The 19,221-nt window shown below is 46.6% G+C and overlaps 2 protein-coding genes across 3 annotated transcripts; both read left to right on the forward strand.

Moving 5' to 3' along the window:
• The first annotated feature begins 609 nt into the window (after positions 1–609).
• On the forward strand, positions 610–4,205 carry ccr7 (chemokine (C-C motif) receptor 7). The gene is made up of 3 exons (XM_060048171.1): positions 610–813; positions 1,420–1,469; positions 1,627–4,205. The coding sequence occupies exons 1-3, from the start codon at positions 798–800 to the stop codon at positions 2,710–2,712; spliced, it is 1,152 nt and encodes a 383-aa protein (XP_059904154.1). The 5' UTR covers positions 610–797; the 3' UTR covers positions 2,713–4,205.
• A 143-nt stretch (positions 4,206–4,348) lies between these two features.
• Positions 4,349–15,103, forward strand: LOC132454667 (tensin-4-like). 2 transcript variants are annotated; one of them, XM_060048172.1, is made up of 13 exons: positions 4,349–4,537; positions 5,716–5,992; positions 7,646–7,982; positions 8,690–8,991; positions 9,601–9,696; positions 10,269–10,397; positions 11,719–11,811; positions 12,446–12,523; positions 12,763–12,825; positions 13,411–13,585; positions 14,086–14,154; positions 14,476–14,505; positions 14,788–15,103. In XM_060048172.1, the coding sequence occupies exons 2-13, from the start codon at positions 5,746–5,748 to the stop codon at positions 14,918–14,920; spliced, it is 1,752 nt and encodes a 583-aa protein (XP_059904155.1). In that variant the 5' UTR covers positions 4,349–4,537; positions 5,716–5,745; the 3' UTR covers positions 14,921–15,103. The 2 variants fall into 2 exon arrangements, with proteins under 2 accessions (XP_059904155.1, XP_059904156.1); XM_060048173.1 differs by having other exon boundaries at positions 7,649–7,982.
• The last annotated feature ends 4,118 nt before the right edge of the window (positions 15,104–19,221 follow it).

The following is a 19,221-nucleotide window of genomic DNA, read 5'->3' on the forward strand; positions in this document are numbered from 1 at the left end:
AGGCCCGTTTTGAACGGGCACTCTACTATTTTTCTAAAAATAGCACAATTGTAACATTCTATTCAGGAGGCCAAGAAGAAAACCAACATTAGTTTTGCCATTGCTGCTTTCTCTTGTAACAAAGCGACAACCCAGTGATTTCTTATAATGTATGAAAGAGTGTGAACATTCAAACATCCCTCTAACATCTTTGGCAGCTCATAAAGCTCATATGCTGCGGAGGCCTCTGAAGACAATGTGGTTGAAACCACCTGAGTGAAAACCACATTGAAACAGGTGTGCAACTCTGCAGAGCATGCACTGATACATAGAGAGAGAGTGTGTGTGTGTGTGTGTGTGTGTGTGTGTGTGTGTGTGTGTGTGTGTGTGTGTGTGTGTGTGCCGTTCCAAACCTGTTTTTATTAAAGACTATAGTAAAAGACCCATTACCACACGTATAGCAAACTGTGTTTGAATCCTGTGCTTGATTTTGACTTGCTTAGCTTACCTTAAAATAAAAAAGTGTTACTTCCTCATAAATAAATTACATTTTCAACTCTTTACAATTACCAAAACAACCGCAACCTCCCGTGAGAGGAACACTGTAAAAAAAATCGGCCTGATAGACTGTAGAATGGATCATTGTGTCTGAGAGCATCACCCAGAGGAACTCATTGTTGCAGCACAGCACCCTGTGCTTCTTGTCTTCGTGTCAGAGGTACCGTCTCAGCCTGCCTCTGGGCTTTCCTCCCTGTTTTGAAGTTTTTTCTCTCACAGTAAACTGCTCACTGAGGCGGTGAAGACGAGGCTGGGGAAACATGGCTAAGGTCAATGGTGAGTACCTTAGTGAGATAAGATAGTTATCAGAAGAAAATTAATAACAGACTTCTATAGTTACAAAATTGAATACTAATGGGAACTAATATCAAGTTGGTAAAGTTCATACAATTCCGTAAGCATTAGTAAGTAGCGTTTCAATACTGTAGTAAAGGTTGTATCATTATTGTTATTAGCAGAAGTGAAAGTAATAGTGATATCAATCGGAGTAGTTTTATGTAGATTGCAGTTCTTGTGAAATTAAAATTCAAAGCATGGAATTACTTAATAAGTAACTGCAGTTGCAGTTACTTATTGCCTGCAAACCGTGCATACAATGCGCGAGGGCTTCGAAGATGACAATACTATTGATTAATGCAGTTTTGGGTTAGGGTTAGATACGAAATACAGCTGAATACATTTCACATTACTTTGATACTTTCATTAGTGATTATGGACGGAATTTAAACAATTCTCTAACCTGTTAGTTGTGCTGAAGTCAACTTATATCCACCCCCATCTCACTAAATCAATCCCTATCTGTGTGAATGTTATTGATGAATTTGTATGCTATCGTGTTGCATTGTGATATTATTGGATAATAACCCTGCCCCTGTTTTTCAGATTTTCAGATGTTTGTACCATCTTTGTGTATTTTGATTATCAACGTTAAGGTAAGCAACGTAGACTCTAGCCCTTGCACCTTATTTCGTCAACCATTCAAGACTTCCTTCATCTAAACCAGATAAGATGTAAAATAAGATATAATAAGATAGGAATATAAATGAATACCATGCTTCCACATGGGTGCCATCCTACAATTTATTCCAGATCTGCTCATCTCAAGAACAAGAAGAAGAACAAAATCTGGATAACACTACCGTAGGCTACGACTACGATGGAAACACGGTGGACTACAGCATGTACGCACACACCCCGTGCGAGAAAAAAGATGTCATCAAGTTCCGTCTGTGGTTCATCCCCCTGTCTTGCACCATCGTCTTCCTCCTGGGCCTGTTCGGCAACAGCCTGGTCATCTTCACCTCCCTCCACTTCCGCCGACTGAAGACGATGACCGACGTGTACCTCCTGAACCTCGCCTTCGCCGACCTCCTCTTCACTCTCACGCTCCCCCTCTGGGCCTCTAACTTCCTGGAAGACTGGAAGCTGGGCCTGTTCACGTGTAAGGCCATGTACACCCTGCACAAGGTCACCCTATACAGCAGCATACTGCTGCTGTCCTGCATCAGCGTGGACCGCTACTTCGCAATCACCAAGGCCGTGTCGGCGCACCTCAACCGCACCAAGACCGCCTACCTCAGCAAGCTGTCGTTGGGCATCATCTGGGCGTTGGCCCTGGTGTTCTCCGTCCCTGAGATGAGGTACACCGGCGTCCGCTACGGCACCTGTAGCCGTTACCCCGTCGACAACACGTCCAGTCTTCTCGTCGGCATCCAGAGCACGCAGATCGCCCTCGGCTTCGTGGTGCCGCTCCTGGTCATGACCTTCTGCTACAGCGCCATCGCCGTGAAGCTGTGCCAATCGCGCGGCTTCGAGCGCAACCGCGCCCTCAAGGTGATCCTCGCGGTGATGGCGGCGTTCCTGTGTTGCCAGGTGCCGTACACCCTGTACCTTTTTGTGACCACCCTGAACCCCAGTCTGGCCAAGACTGAGGACTGCGCTCAGAAGAGGGCGCTGCTCTTTGCTGAAGACATCACCCAGTTCCTGGCAGTGTACCGGTGCTGCCTTAACCCGCTGGTGTATGGCTTCATCGGGGTGAAGTTCCGCCAGGATCTGCTGAAGCTGATGAAAGAGGGGCGCTGCCTATCCCACGAGCAATTCTATAAGTGCAGTTCGCACTCTGGCAGGAAGAGCAGCGTGGCAGACACAGAAACCACCACCACGTTCTCCCCTTAAAGGTGCTGAACCCAAACTATAATTTCAGTTTAATGGGGTGGGAATGAACGGCCGAAAGCCGTCTATCAGTGAGGGAAATGCGGTATGAAAATGTCTGTTTCAAATTGACTGCGCTTGCCTAATTTTTTAGCCAATTTCGATTGTTGGGCAGCTCCCTCCTCAATTCTGACCAATCAAGGCATCTCTTCCCTGATTGGTGCGGGGGAATCTACCTTGCCTTTCCACAACAGGTGTCTGAATGCAACACATTTTCAAAATCCTACTCTCTTGCTCTCTCATGCTCTCTCTCTTTACACCTCGCATGACTTACCTACAGTAGCTTTAAAAAGAGGACAAAATGGTCCAGCTACACACTGTTTAACCGTGGACAGCATCATCGTAGCATGTCCGCAGAAAAAAAAGATGACTAATGACATGAGGAATAGAGCCAGAATAGAGCTGTGGGTGATGAGCTGATCGAGTCTGCTATGAATTACATAATGTGTATTTGAGTCAATGGCTATATATATGTATGTTTTCTTCTTCTTCTTTTACTTTTTAATAAGGTCCTAATTTAAAAATGCTCAGTGACCTCAAAGAGTTTCTCGACGATAATATGATTAGATCTATCTTTATTTATGCGTCCTCCTCTATCATTATACTTTTCTATGCACATTCTTGACATTCTGGGAACGGTTTTGCAAGTGCTTCTGAAAAAAAGGAACCCCTGAACGTGGACATTTCCTCCCTGAATGAAGTGATGTGTGGGTTCATGTGTGTGAATATGGGGAACTGTCAAATGTAGAGCGTTAATAAACAATTTATCTTTTTAAATTGTCAAAATTTGTCATTTTGTTCTGTAAATCAATAAAGGTGACTCATCTTTGCTATAGGTGTTGTGTTCATTAATTCGTCATTATTGTCCATGACCGAATGACCCTAGAAGACATCTCCATCAACATCATTTGCATAAAATACACATGACAAATCTTTGGTTTTAGAAATTTGATGGGCTTTTTTGTGTTTTTGTGAACAGTGAGGCAGGTTGAAGAAGAGTGGGAATGAAATCAGCATGGGACCACAGGTGGGAATCGAACCTGGGAATAAAAAGCATGAATGAAAAGTACCTGTAGGTTCCTATGTTGACTTAAAGACCAGCACTGGGTTTGCAAAACAGGGACATTTTAACAGTTGAATTAGTTTTAAGCATAAGGGCACTGGCATACGAGATGTACTTTATATGCAACAATAAATGGATATCTTTATTTACAAATCTGGTGCTGTGAGTTCAAACGTCTAAATATATCTGAAGATCACGGCTCGTTACACATAAATACACATTCCTGAAAAAAGAAAACCACACACACGCACACACACACACACACACACACACACACACACACACACACACACACACACACACACACACACACACACACACACACACACACACACACACACACACACACACACACACACACACACACACACACACACACACACACACCACACAATCTTCCAATCAATTACAAACACAAAGTATTTCCCATAATGTTGCATCAACCCTGACTGACTCCTATGTAGAAACACTCCATGAATCACAGACCGTGAAATACTAAGGAAAATACCAACGGCCACGGAGTCATACTCCGAGTGTCTCTAGGCTGGGGGATTTCATCAATGGGGAGCAGCGAGGGAACGTACTGCCACTGCCTCTGGGTAGCTTATTGGCTTACAGGAGAAAGGGTTGGGAGGCATTGATAAAGACACTGAGCGCAGCCAGGGTAGTCACCGTACAACCCTCTGCCACTCAGTAAGACAGGAGCAGCAGCACACAGAGCAACAGGTAAGGCACCCTCTTTTTTACGAATGTATCTACAGCACGGCCGCTATAGGGGTGGATAAGGAATCAGAGTGCTATCTCAGTGAGGGCATTATGGGATATGGTGTAGTGTGTGTATCGTTTTTTTCTTAAGTATATTTTCATCATATATGTTGTTTTATGTTTCCTTTATAAAGTCCCTTTGAATAAGAATTCCTTCACATGATGGCTTGTGTGGAACTCAGCAGGTCCATAGGATTTAAAGTTAATTGTACTTCTAGAAATATGTGGTTGAATCAGAAGTTGGATTGTAATTTCTTTATACTATACTATACCATACTATTATACTATAGGCTTACTATACATAAGTAAACTGTCGGTCTATAATACATGTCAAAAGCAACAGTGTAGAAACATGTAGAGGGTTAACATTTCCATCAGTATAGTATAATACAATAATAGAAAATAATATAACATAGTATACATAGAGTATAGTAGCATCTCTAGTAAAATCAAGTTAGTCTTTTATGTTGTATTTCTTTTAATGTACATTGTAGCACTTTGAGGTCATTAAGTTGGTCATTATGAATGAAATGCATTATTATTATTATTATTATCTCTCAGCAGGGAAAGTGTGTTGACATCAATACTAGTCTGTCGTCATGGTAACCAAAGGGTGCTGGAGTGAATCAGCACCAGCCACTCCTATTCTCGGAGACGAGTAGTTTGAGGGTGTGGGTGGGGGGGGGGGGGGGGGGGGGGGATGGTTCAGCCGTTATACAACCTTAACCTCGTAACTTTATGACATCAAATATGAACCTGATAAGTCGACAAAGGCCAAAAGGTTAAAATCCACACTCTGAACAGCAGTCATAATAATTTGGTTTCAGTGTGCCTGTATGGGTACACTGTCTGATGATGACATACATATAGGGCCATACATATACAGTAGGCCCACTCTCTTCTTACAATAGCCTTGTGACCCTGATGCACAATTGAGGTTCAACCAAGGTAAAAGCCTGTGCATGCAGCAGCAACAACCCAACCCGAGTTATGTTACACCCCTCAGGTTACAAGTTCAACAACAAAAGACCATTTGAGAATCTGGGAAAATGGGTGCATCAGGAATCAATACGAGTTTGGCCCACGATGTGAAATGGATCTAACTCATTCACTTCTGCTTTTTTCCTCCTCTCTTGCAGACAACAAGTCGTTTATTATTTCCCACCGGCATGCTTGCAGTAGCCAACATGTCCCAAGTGATACCCAACCATGTCCTGCGAGTGGGTCAGACCGTCCGACTGAACACGTCTCCGAGGTCAACGAGTTCGAGTCCGAGTCACCCAAACTCCACTAGTCCGTTCAGCGACCCCGAGCTCGAAGCATCCCTGGACAACCTGAACCAGCTCATCCTCGAATTGGATCCGACGTTCGAGCCTCTCCCGATGACGAGTCCCGTCAACGTAAGCTCCAACACAGGTGAGGCGATAAATAAAACCGTTTAAGTATGCCGCTACTTTATCGGGAGTATTTATTTGTTACGGCTCTGCGCTTTTTAATTAGAGGCGCATACGGCTCTTTGAGAACCCTGGCTATTAGCACCTGGAGAGCCTGGGGATATGGAAATTCACCAGTGTTTTGGGGCTGAGATTTTTACACACTCAGGTAATTACGCCCCTTGAATGCTCTTGGATCTCTGCCCAGGCAGAGCGCCACGCCCTGAGCTGAGTTCACCGGTGCAGGGAGCAACCTCGACGCACACGCATGCGTGCATGCACGCACGCACGTCAAGCACCCACACATACACACACATGCGCGTGCACCCACACACGAGTGTGCACACACATACACGTACACGCAAACACACACACGCACGCACACACACACACACACACGCATGCACACGCACACGCACACACACACACACACACACACACACACACACACACACACACACACACACACACACACACACACATACATCCCCCCACACACACAGACAGACAGACAGTCATAAACACACACAAGCACACATGCATATCCCGTTGTAAAACATATATATTGCCCGCCAAACTCGCTGCATTACACGCCCTTATGTAGTGCTGTAACACAGCAGCTCATATCCTTCAAAACGCAAGAGCAACATTTAATTGAACTGTTTCCACGCTGTCCACATTTGGAAATGTTTAGAAAGCGCTCAGTATGAGTTCTTCACCGTTTTTTTGTTTTTCGCATTAAACTTGGTTATTACTAGCGTGCTACGGCAGATTACCCATTTTCCATTTTCTTAGTCAGAATGATAAGCATCATTTTGTGCCTTTGGGTAATGCATTAAACTGTAATGGGAGGCCAGACCCCAGCTAGACGCAGATCAAACAATATAAAGTGGAATAGTGAACTAGGAGCAAGTTTAAACTCATAAAATTCCTTCAGAATAAAAGCAGGCACACAATGTTCTGGAACTTGTGTTTGGGAGGAATGGAGAACTGGGTTGGGGCTGCAAGTAAGCACCTGCTGGAAGGAGCGACAGTTTCCATCAGGTGTGTTGTGATGTGTTCCTCAGGGAACACAACACTGAGACCCCCGATCTATGCAACAAGAGACCGAATCCTGCCTTTCAGTCACATCGCCGACCATGTAAGGGGAAGCAATGGGAATGCTGTGTAATTGAACCAGGGCCAAATGCTCCCGTTCAACCATGAAAGAAAACTTCCATATCTTACATGATCGAGTGCACCGACGTGGTCATCCTGTGCATGATCTCATCAAAGGGGTGATATCATACCGCCAGGTGTGAGTGTGATTAGCCATTACAACCCCGTTTGTGTTTTAGTGACATCTTGGTTGAGTGACATCTCAAACTAGATGTATGATGGGTAGATAGGCAACACTCAGTAAAGTCCACTGGGTAGGCTGGCTGACCGATTTATCCATCATGCATCTCGACGGACACCCCTTGTGATGTCACTAAAACACAGGCTTGTAACGGCTAATCGCACTCACTCGTCATGGCACCCCTTTTAAAGACGGAAAGCTTCCTATTCTGTGGAAGTACCCAACGTTTCACAACTTCCCCTTTCCTCTCTTCCTCCGCCTCCCGTTTCCCCCCCCCCCCCCCCCCCCCCCCCCCAGAAGACTCCTCTCCAGAGGAGGACCTGTACCGCTGCGTCTTGGTCCCCCGGAGCTGCTCCCCTAACGCCTCCCGCAGCATTCCCATCCCCACCCCCGCCTCCTCCGCCTCGCCCCGCTGCAGCCCCCACGGCTCCCTCATCTTCTCGTCCTCCCCCTCCTCCTCGTCGAGGCCCCCGTTGCTGTGCGGCGGCGGCGGCGGCGTGCGGCGGCGGCCCTCGACGCACGGCGACGCCTTCGCCAACGCGATGTCCCCACGCAGGACGCACTCCAACAGGAACAGCGGCAACTCCATGCTGTCCATGTCGCCCGGCTCCGACACCAGCTACATGCTGGGCAGGTAAAAAAAACCCTGGGAGGCGTACGCAGTGGGGGGGATCCTTCTCATTAGACTGGGTAGCCACGCCCCTTCTGCCAGCGATTTGAGTTCGCCCTGCAGAAGGGTCACGAGCAGAGCATTACATTTATTTCTGGTTTCAAAACGTTTTTGTGGGAGCCAATCACCAAGCTGGCGATTAGCGCCCCCTTGGCGCGCTATTGGCTGGTTTAACACAAAGATGACAGGGAAGCGACGAGAAGCAGCCAATTGCGTACAGAGTCGTTTGAACTAGGCCCGTCGATCACCCCTCTCGTGCTGAAGACAATGACAGCAGCCTCCCCAGACCAACGTGCAGTCTACGATTGAGCTTGGTCTGGCAATATCCAGGCTACCTTCGCAGCAATTTCTACAATTCTAAATCAGATCAACATCGATGGATTTGTGCGACTATGAAGGCATGTAGCAGATGCTTCTATGGCCAGCACTGAATTCTCATACCTGTTATCAAAAATCGAAAACTTATCCGAGGGTGCTTTCAGGTCAGGCTGTGGGGTGCAACCAAGTACCTTTGACTATCCTGCTCCTACAAAACAAACCAACCACACATCTTCACACATACAGCCAGGGGGAGGGGAGTAGCAGTTGAGGTTCATGATTTGACACTGCACGGGTATGTTGCTTGTGCCTTGATATCAACCATGCCCGCTTTCGTCTCGCCCGACGTACAGCTGTCTGTCCCTGGCCAGCGAGGACGCGGACAGCCCCGATGGCCTCGACCCGCGGGCGATATCAGGCTCCTTCAGCAACGTGTCTGGGACGTCCTGTGACACAAGGACCTCGCCGACCAAGCCCTCACTGCTGGACCACTGCCAGGGGCTCCAGGGCTACGGCAGCCACAGCAGCCCCGCCTCGCTGGCCGGCTCCCTCATGGACATCCCCGTGGTGCTGGTCAACGGAGTGCCGACAGAGCCAGACCCCAGCCGTCCGGTCGCGCCGCAGTCAACTCCCCCGAAGCCGTCACTCCCTCACGGTGAGTGTTTTTACGGAGCCTGCGCTGTTCGGGATCCTTAAAAGACTCAAAGACATGCCTTGCCTCAAACAGTTGACGTTTTCTCCCTTTTACGCAGAGACTATTTGGTTATGCACGTGGCTCAGGAGGTAGGTTGGGTTGGCTGGTAACCGGAAGGTTGCGAGTTCGATCCCCGGCTCCTCCTAGCTGTCGAGTGTCTGCCGCCTTGCATGGTTGACACCGCCGTCGGTGGGTGAATGGGCACATGAATGGCAATATTGTAAAGCGTTTTGAGTGGCCACTGGTCAGAAAAGCACTGTATAAATGTAGTCCACTTACCATTTACTGAGAGACATCCCTTGAGGCTAACCGTTGACGTTTTTCTCCCGTTTATGCACAGGCCAAAACATTTTTTACAGCCTGTAACTCCATTGGCTCATTGAGCCGTCAATGAGCTTTCAGACACTGGGAATTTATAACTGTGAGACAGGGACACAGCTCGTGGTTGAGTGTGCCCTTTCATGCTGCTAGTCCGAGCAGGAATGCGGCGTGAAAAGCATTTGAGCCCCTTCTGGTGCCTTCTTGACCCTGAGGAACCCCGGATCTTAAAACACTTTTACGGTCCTCTAGGTTTCCAGGCCCATTTCCATGGAAGTAAGCCCTCGATGAAATTTGTCATGGACACATCAAAGTTATGGTTCCGACCACACATAAACCGAGCAGAAGGTGAGCCAAGAAACCCCCCGCATTCCTGTACACCCCTTCTTAAGAACCCCAGACATACCAACGACATTAAAATGAATTCATGTTACTGCCATTAATATCTGAGAAACTGGTTTGGGAGTGTACGTTTAAAAAGTCAGTCCCTTTTAAAGAACCCCAACATACCAACAACATTAAAATGAATTCATGTTACTCCCACCACATCAAATTCTGAGAAACCGTTATGGGAGTGTACGCTTAAAAAGTCAGTCCCTCCAATAGAATGACTGGAAAATGTACCATAGTAGGGATGCAGTATCTACCACATTTGCATTTACCTTTAGGGCATTTAGCAGACACTTTTATCCAAAACATAAAATAAGTGCGTACATTAAGTGCCAGGACGTACAACTTACAATAAATGCGTATGGGGGTGTCAGAGAGTCAATGCAGAGTCTAGATGAACTCTAAAAAGGTGACTCTCGAGTCTTTTGCGGAAGCTGGTGAGCGACTCAGCGGTCCTGACATGGGCACGGAGCGAGCTTCACGGTTCACATGTTCCTCAAGCTGTCTCTGTGATCCATCGTTCGTTGCAGCGGAGGCCATGCTGAAGGACAGGCTACCTGGGGTGTTTGTGGTGAGGGACAGCACGTCCTTCCGGGGCAGCTTCGGCCTGGTGATGAAGGTGGACCCCTACAACGTCTCCCCCACTGGATGTCCTGCAGGTAGGCCTCTTACTGTCTGACCTCTCACCTTAACCTCTGACCCGGGTTAGGGTGAGACATGCGCGTGAACAGCCACAGCAGCAGTGTGGATGCATGGTTAGGACAGAATCAGCTTTATTAGCACACTAGTATGATCACACACGAGGCTGAGACGGAGTACACACACAGACATTTAAACACACAAACATTTAAACAAATAAAGACTAACATCAAATGTAACAGATATATATATATATTTATCCGTAAATTAAGATGATACTACTACCACTACAACTACTACTGTTTCTATTGCTACTACAACTACTATACTGCTGCTATTTATACTACTACTGCTTTACTACTAATACAACCACTACTCCCACAACTTATATTATTATGGGCCAATGACCCCAGTGTTAAACCCCGGCAACTCATAGCAGTACAGTCACCACCACTGCAGCCAGAGTGTCTCTGCATTGAAAGAGAGACGATTGCCTCACCTCTCAAGCCGCCCCCCGGACATGATCGAGCACGAACTGCGGCCAGCCCGCAGACAATGCGTTACAAATCCCTCCAGCTCAGTGTCTGCTATTAACGCTCAGCGAGACAAAAGAAACCACGAGAACACGACCAATCCTGAAGAGGTGGGGGGAGAAGGGAAAGAAAAGGGAAAAGTTAGGACCAAAAATATTTCTTGCCGACACTACCCGACAACATGTGAGGCAACTCTCAGAACAGGAGACGGGTCATCCTGGGTTCACCCTGAGGCTCATAGCTTCATAGGCAGGCCCTTTAATGGCCCATGCACACTTTCTACTCAAACCTGTTATTGATAAGCAATCCATTGATCAAGTCTTACATGTTAATATCATGCTTTCAATACATTGATCAAGTCTTACATTTTAATAAGATGTGTTCCATACATTGATAAAGTCTTAAATGTTATTATCATGTGTTCAATACATTGATGAAGTCTTCCATGTTAATAACCTGCGTTCAATACTTTGATCAAGTCCTACGTGTTGTTAAGATGTGTTTAATACATTGATCGGATCTTAGATGTCAATAACATGTGTTCAATACATTGATCGCATTTTCCATGTTCCTTAAGGGCTGCATAATCCATTTGTGTGTCTGTGTGTTCTTTATCTTCTTCTTATCTATATATTTGATTTATTTATATATTTATTTGGTTCTTTTTTTTTGTCGTCTACGATCAATGATTCCTTCAATGAGTCCTTTCAATTGTTTCACACATGACTCCTCCCTTTGTCAAGCAGTATGAATGTGTGTTTGAACGGCGCTGTATCAATAAAGTTGCCCTGCCCTTCCTCCATGACAGGAGAGAGCAGCTTGGGTGCGATGAGACACTTTCTCATCGAGACGTCGGCCAAGGGCGTGCGGATCAGAGGCTCCCCACACGAGCCTTTCTTCGGTAAATACTGCTCTGGCTCCCTCACGCCTCTGGTTGTATGTTAGCTGTCAGCGGACGTCTGCCGACGCAGCCCGCCGCCTTATCGTGGGCGGAGGGCTGGAAGGCGATGAAGTCAGCGCGGACGTGCGCTCAGAGGGGCGGAGTTCCTCCACACGCCTCATGGTGACCTCATCCTGTGTCGACAATTTCTTATCCGCTCCCTCTGGGTGTAGAAATGCAATCCTGCTGAGGCAACGGGGTGCATTGGTCATTCACAGGAAATGGAAATGTTTTACTTCCCACACTCATTAAACACTCGTTTGTTGAGACCGATTCATGGCCTTTAGGAGGCGCAGGGACGTATCATCTCTAATAATCTCTGGTTCCAGAGAATTCATACCAAATGATTGACCGTTTTTTTTATGATTCTGCCTTCTCTGGTAGTCTATCTACCCTGGTTTAGTTGAGGCCACGGGTTGCATTGGTCATTCACAGGAAATAGAAATATTTAACTTCCAACACTCAATAAACACTCGTTTGTTGAGACAGATTCATGGCCTTTAGGAGGCGCAGGGACGTATCATCTCTAATAATCTCTGGTTCCAGAGAATTCATACCTAATGATTGACTGTTTTTTATGATTATGCCTTCTCAGGTAGTCTATCTGCCCTGGTCTTCCAACACACAATAACAGCGTGCGCTTTACCCTGCAAGCTACTGCTACAGACCCACGGTAAGTGTATGCATGTGTGTGTGTTTGTACAATTGTCTGAATGTGTGTGCGTGTGTGTGTAGTTGCATATGTATGCCTGAATGTGTGTGTCTGTATTTATGCAGGTGTGTCTGAAATGCGTGTGCATGTCTTTGCTTGTATTCGAATGTATGTATGTGTGTGTGTGCGTGTGTGTATTTGTGCGTGTGTCTATCTCTCCGTCTCCCTGTCACTCCATAACACAGCTGAATATCACACAGATCTGGCAGAAGAAGAAGATGAGTCCCATGACGGCACAGAATCCGACATCAAGAACAAAACTGGTAAGATGGGCAGAGCTAATGTGTGTTGCATCTTAACCTTCTCCACAGTGTGTGTGTGTGTGTGTGTGTGTGTGTGTGTGTGTGTGTGTGTGTGTGTGTGTGTGTGTGTGTGTGTGTGTGTGTGTGTATGTGGCATAACAGTTAGCTTACGTGTGTGGCATCTTTACCTTCTCCCCAGTGTGAGTGTTTGATTACAGTTAGCTTATGTGTGTGGCATCTTTACCTTCTCCCCACTGTGAGTGAAGGCTAACCATTAGCTTGTAGCAAGACCATGTTGACAGGGAGCATGGTAGTTACAGTTTTTAGGTACGGAGGTACTTTAAAGAAAAAAAAGCTGTGAAAAAAACCACAGATCTTTAATTTCCGGTTTCATTCATAATTTGTTTTAGGCTGGACTTTAAGGTTAATCTACATCAGTCATCAAGTAGACCAACTAGTTAGACATTAATTATCATTCCATACATTAGGGTACTCTTATCATCCACCATATGCCTGTGGATCATTCGACAGAACATTCCGAACATCCACCATCGCCACCTTCACCCCCCCTCCGATCAATAATCCCCTCGTGTTCATCCCCCACAGCGAGCAACTTCCTCTTCCTCAACACCGTCCCCACGGAGATGCTGACTGGCCCCTGTGCCGTGAAGAAGGCCGTCGCCGCCACCCTAGAGAAGCACTCCAAGGCCAGCATCACCCCCACCATCGTCAACTTCAGGGTGTCCCAGAAGGGGGTCACCCTGACCGACGTCAAGAGAAAGTATGCGGTCGATTTCTAACCTCGGTCATTGTAATGAACTGTTGTGTACTGATCATAAACACTTGGCAAATGCTTTTATCAAAGTGAAAGTCAGTCTTCCTCCAGAGAGACTGTGGACATTGGGATTCGAACCCGGAACCTTTTGACTGGGAGTCAACCCCCCCACATCCACTAGACTAGACTAGACTAGACTAGACTATCAAGCTCCGGACACACCAGTCCATAATGTGATCCAATCTCGTTGTCAACGAACACAGCGGCCACCGGCTACCTCAAGGCAACAAACCCAATGAACCGCTAAACGGGACAGTGCTTTGAGTTAAACGACGCGTTCTCTCCTTCCTCGCCGTAAACACACCGATAATTAGCGGGGGCCAAATCTCTGCCAGGCAGCATCTTTGATTCAGTGATAAAGGAACCCCACTGGCTTTACTGTGGGACGCGCGGTTTCCTCTCTGGTGCTCGGCTCTAACCCCTGCGGTCTGTCCTTCCCCCCCCAGACTGTTCTTCCGGCGCCACTACCCGGCTCACCTGCTGAGCTACAGCGGACCGGATCCAGACAACCGATTGTGAGTATGGCCCGGAGTGCTTGGCAATAGCAGCAGCAGCGGCAGCCGCTGCCACATGTTAGCGGTAAACCTGGTGGTTTTCTTTAGGGCAAAGGAAGCACACGCCCAGTGAGGCTATATGAGTCACGTCAGGCAGCAATTCCTATCTTTAAGTCGAAGCTACTCTGGAGGCTTGAGGACGATGAGTAATAGTGTGTTTTAATCATTTCAGGTTCATGACAAGAACAGATCTAAACGTTTTAGTCATAAATTGTCTCACCATGTCTCATTGCCTCAATGCAATCAATCCACTCTAATCTTGTGTCATGTCAATCCTCACAGGTGGCTGCAAGACGGCAAATCAGGAGCAAGGTATGTGTTTCCTGTCTTCATCAAATGTCTTCTCGTTATATATCTATGTCATTTTATTATTCTATCTTATGACAACGTTTCTATGTGAAGCATCTGAATCTGCCTCATTGAGGAAAAGTGCAACGTAAACAAAGTTGCCTTGCCTCGCCTTGCCTATATCTTCTCTGAAAACTGTAAAGACTTTGGCGAATGAAGCATCAGCCGTCCACCTTTAAGGGCGTGAAGCGTAGGCAAAGGCGCAAACACTTCTAATCTAATCTCACTCCCCGCCACCTCCAACAGGATGTTTGGCTTCGTGGCCAAAGGCGTGGAGGCTGGCATGGAGAACGTGTGCCACGTCTTTGCAGAGCATGACCCCCTTCAGACCTGCGGTGAGGCCATCGACGTCATGCAGGGGGCCATCAACAAGCCCTAAGCCTCAGATCCCCCATGCTGGAGGACGAGCCACCATAGCCACAATCAGCCCTTTACCGCTTAAAGTAGATATTTATAGGGGTCTTTTGTGCCTTAGTGGACCGGACAGTGGGTGGAAGAGCAAATGTGGCATATAATTGCACATGTAGTGGTAAATGGACTGCACCTATATCGCGCTTTTCAAATCCAGCGGCCGCTCAAAGCGCTTTACAATACTGCCTGACGGCGGAGTCCACCATACAGAGCGACAGCCAGCTTGTCCGCAGCTGTCGGGGCGAGGTGCTTCGCTCAGGGACACCTCGACACTCGGCTAGGAGGAGCCGGGGATCGAGCTAGCAACCGTCCGGTTGCCAGCCAACCCGCTCTACCTCCTCCTGAGCCTCATGCCGTCCACTGACATTATGGACATGGTTAGCATATCAGCACTAGTTGGTTGAGGCAAAGTCATAGAGGCTGGGATCAGATACAATGCCGCAGGTCTTAACCTCACTCTTTGGAATTGAGTTGAATCCGTCTTTTGCAAGGATATTCACGTTATAGGCCAGGTTGATCACTGCAGAGGTCAGGTTCTGCGAGAAGTTGAAGCCATACTGTAATATTTTCACGCCAATGGAAGTAATGTAAGAGATTGTTCCTCCCATATGCTTTAGGAATATATTTATTTGATTATACCTGTAAAGAGATTTTGTGTTTTAACATTCTTTGTAATTTGACAGGTTATGCTCTGATTATTACCAATAAAGATCTTGTCAACATTTAAAGGCTGTGTGTTCTGCCTTGTTCTGTGAGTGTGTGTGTCTATCTGCAAATTTTGTAAGATCTATTCCCCGGGGACCCTTAAGAACAATTACAAAAGCTATACAGAAAACAACGAAATACTTCACAATGTATCTTACTTTTATTTTAAAGGATAATCATCAAATAAACCATACATTTATCAGTTATTCTAAATAGTTCCCAAAATAAGACAAAACATACTTTTAGTGCTCAACGTAGCATAGCAAAAAACCAAGCTCAGAAGAAAACTGCATAGATATATTTATATTAGTTTTGTTTAATATCAGGGAAAAGCCAACTGATCCGCCCCTCTCTCTCCCCGCCCTCTAACAGTCAGTAACATTGTTTCATTTTCATTTCTTGTATCTTTGGTGCCAGCAAAAATAGGGTATAACATCTGTTTTAATATGAAGTGTAGCGTGTTGAAGATTTGCGCATGTGTACCACACAACCTTAAAACAAGCGTCAAAGATACTGAAGCGTTCGTTACCTATTTACAAATACTGCCCCCTTCTGGTGGAAGAACGCTATCAAAACTGAAACACAAGGTAAATCCTCACCGCAAATAAGGTCACAGTGATACATTCTTGGCTTTACATTATGAGCATATTAATTTCAGTTGCCAGAAAATGTTTTCCTTGGATATAGAGAATGAGTTTGAATGATAAAACTCTTGGGGGGAAGACACACACACTCACACATGCGTGCACGCGCGCACACACACACACACACACACACACACACACACACACACACACACACACACACACACACACACACACACACACACACACACACACACACACACACACACACACACACACACACACACACGAAATGGTCTCAAGATTATTCCACTGTTACATTTTTGCAAAATGCTGTGCACAACTAGAATGCATAATAATACTACTAATAAAAATGATAATAATTATATTAATAATAATAATAATAATAATAATAATAACGACAACAACAATCATCTAATTTTTCAGTCAGCATAAGGATACGTCCCCCATTGTAATGATTGCAGCATTAATCTTCTATCTAAGTACTTTCAATTTGACACAGTAACATAAGTTTTGCTTTGATATAGAAAGATGAAATATAAATACACAAGGCCAACTGTTTAGTGTTTTCTCAAGGAGGCACAACACACCCGATGTCATGTGTTTCCTATCGTGTATTTTCTTAAGAAATTCTTTAGGTTATTTTCTCTTCTTCTTTTCTTCTCATCTTCTTCCTTTTCTTCTTCTTCTTCTTTTTGCTTATGAAACGGCCTAGAGACAGCGGCGGCGGCAGCAGCAGCAGCAGAAAAAGCCAAATGTGTGACGACGACTTTGCTCCTCTGTGTTAAAGTGGAGCTTTACAAAGACTCAGTAGGGGGCCAGACTTCAACGAGGGGGGGGGGGCCACAGAATAAAAACTCACCGCCCCATTCTTTCACCCCGTCTGAGCGCCTCTCTCTCTCTCTCTCTCTCTCTCTCTCTCTCTCTCTCACTCTCTCTCTCTCTCTCACTCTCTCTCACTCTCTCACTCACTCACATTTTCACTATCTCTCTCTTTCACTCCCTCTCTCTCTCTCTCTCTCTCTCTCTTCTCTCTCTCTCTCTCTCTCTCTCTCTCTCTCTCTCTCACTCACTCCCTCCCTCCCTCTCTCTCTCTCTCTCTCCCTCTCCCCCTCTCTCTCTCTCTCTCTCTCTCTCTCTCTCTCTCTCTCTCTCTCTCTCTCTCTCTCTCTCTCTCTCTCTCTCTCTCTCTCTCTCTCTCTCTCTCCCCCCCCCCCCCCCCCCCCTAGGTGATGGTGGGGATACTGCGAGACCTCTTCATCACCAGGCGGACCTCCACGTCGGGCAGGCTGTCCGGGCCGCTCTGGCCGCAGCCCTGGTCGTTGGCGGCCATGTGCAGGTCGAAGCGCAGCGACGCCGACTTCTTCCTCAGCTTGGGGTTCCCCTTGAAGAAGGAGCCCTCCCACTGCCGGATGGCCTGGTCGATCTGCTCCGTCCTGGGGGGGCCGGGAGAGAGGAGGGGGGTCAACGGAGACTTCATGATGATGTTTCATTGGTTGAGGCAGCTCCTGTAGTGTGTGTGTGTGTCTCTCTTTGTGTGTGTGTGTGTGTGTGTGTGTGTGTGTGTGTGTGTGTGTGTGTGTGTGTGTGTGTGTGTGTGTGTGTGTGTGTGTGTGTTTGTGTGTCTCTCTTGTGTGTGTGTGTGTGTGTGTGTGTGTGTGTGTGTGTGTGTGTGTGTGTGTGTGTGTGTGTGTGTGTTTGTGTTTGTGTGTGTGTGGGATCGTCTGGAACTCATCGTCCGGAATCGTCATCCTGTAGTACATAGTTAATAGGACTACTCTGACCATAGCTACCTTGCTCTGGGGTAACAGTGGTATGACATTATTTATACGGCCATAGTTCTATGGTCTAGACCTGATGTTCTAATTGCTACATTAGTGATCTATTGTAATCTTTACTAGAGATCATGGCTATGATGTGTTGTAAGGAGAAGTATGGACCATAGTTTCAGATCTAAGTAGTACTGTCCTAAATGCGTTTTCTACTACAACCCAGCTGTGTTGTGTAGAGGTCGTCTGTAGTAGTGTGGTATAATGTGGCATTTGTCCAATTTTAGAGCCCCTTTTAAGGCATAAGCAAAATAAATTAATTGAGTTAAAAAGAAGGAAAGAGATCATTGTAAGAGGTAGACATTGTCAGCAATGACTGAACTATGAGTGGAATATAAGGCGTCATTTATCCACTGATTATAATGACAGAAAAATAAAGCCAGCAGAATTCATTGTGGCTCATTCCATTAATTCATGTCGCTCATCAGTGGGAAAATGTCTCCATTATACTTCACTATAAGACGCGACGTTATTTACCTAACAACTCATTCAACTTCCGTCTAATAGAGCTCAGCCCAGAACAAAAAGTACTCTGCAAAAAAGACACGCCCAGCCGTCGTCCTCTGGCGGTGTGTGCGCCACCCAATCCGTGTCTGCTCCCACACATGCGCGTGCGTTTGAACCTGGGTGAATGTGTGTCTTGTGGCTTTGCCTCTAATTGCCCATGATGTGTCCAAACCGCTCCACCCCGTGTCTTACAACCACACTGACGAACCAGGCACCCATCCCCACCCTAAGGGTGTCACGCCCCAGGGCTGTGCTGCCGCCACATCAGAGAGCGAGCCCGCTGAAAGGAACTACTCCCAAAAAATAACAAAACAAGACGGCAAGAATTCTCATGCCGCTGTCACCCGCTGGGGAGAGCGCGTGCGGCTTGGTCGTTTTTCCAGGTGTAACCCGAGTTGTTAAAGCACGAAACGGCGTTGATTCCCCGGCGGTGTTCTCTCATATTCTGTCTGCTGGACGGACTGGGACGCTGAGAGGAGCTGGTGTGGCGTGGATGGGTGCCTCGGGGTCGTCGGTGAACAATGTGTGTGTCTCCGGGGACGACACAACAACAACCACACCAGCAGCATGACGACAACGACGGTGTCACCGGCGGTTACCGCAGGCATGCGGCCTCGCCAGTT

The sequence above is a fragment of the Gadus macrocephalus genome, chromosome 3 (genome assembly GCF_031168955.1).
Source record: "Gadus macrocephalus chromosome 3, ASM3116895v1".
NCBI classification, from domain to species: Eukaryota; Metazoa; Chordata; class Actinopteri; order Gadiformes; family Gadidae; genus Gadus; species Gadus macrocephalus.

What these genes read in the sequence shown, in the direction of transcription:
- ccr7 (XM_060048171.1), top strand. An exon ending in TTTTGATTATCAACGTTAAG is followed by an intron (nt 1,470 to 1,626) that starts GTAAGCAACGTA and finishes AATTTATTCCAG; the next exon opens with ATCTGCTCATCTCAAGAACA.
- LOC132454667 (XM_060048172.1), top strand. Translation starts at nt 5,746, where the DNA reads ATGCTTGCAGTAGCCAACATGTCCCAAGTGATACCCAACCATGTCCTG. An exon ending in CAACGTAAGCTCCAACACAG is followed by an intron (nt 5,993 to 7,645) that starts GTGAGGCGATAA and finishes CCCCCCCCCCAG; the next exon opens with AAGACTCCTCTCCAGAGGAG. An exon ending in ACCAGCTACATGCTGGGCAG is followed by an intron (nt 7,983 to 8,689) that starts GTAAAAAAAACC and finishes CCCGACGTACAG; the next exon opens with CTGTCTGTCCCTGGCCAGCG.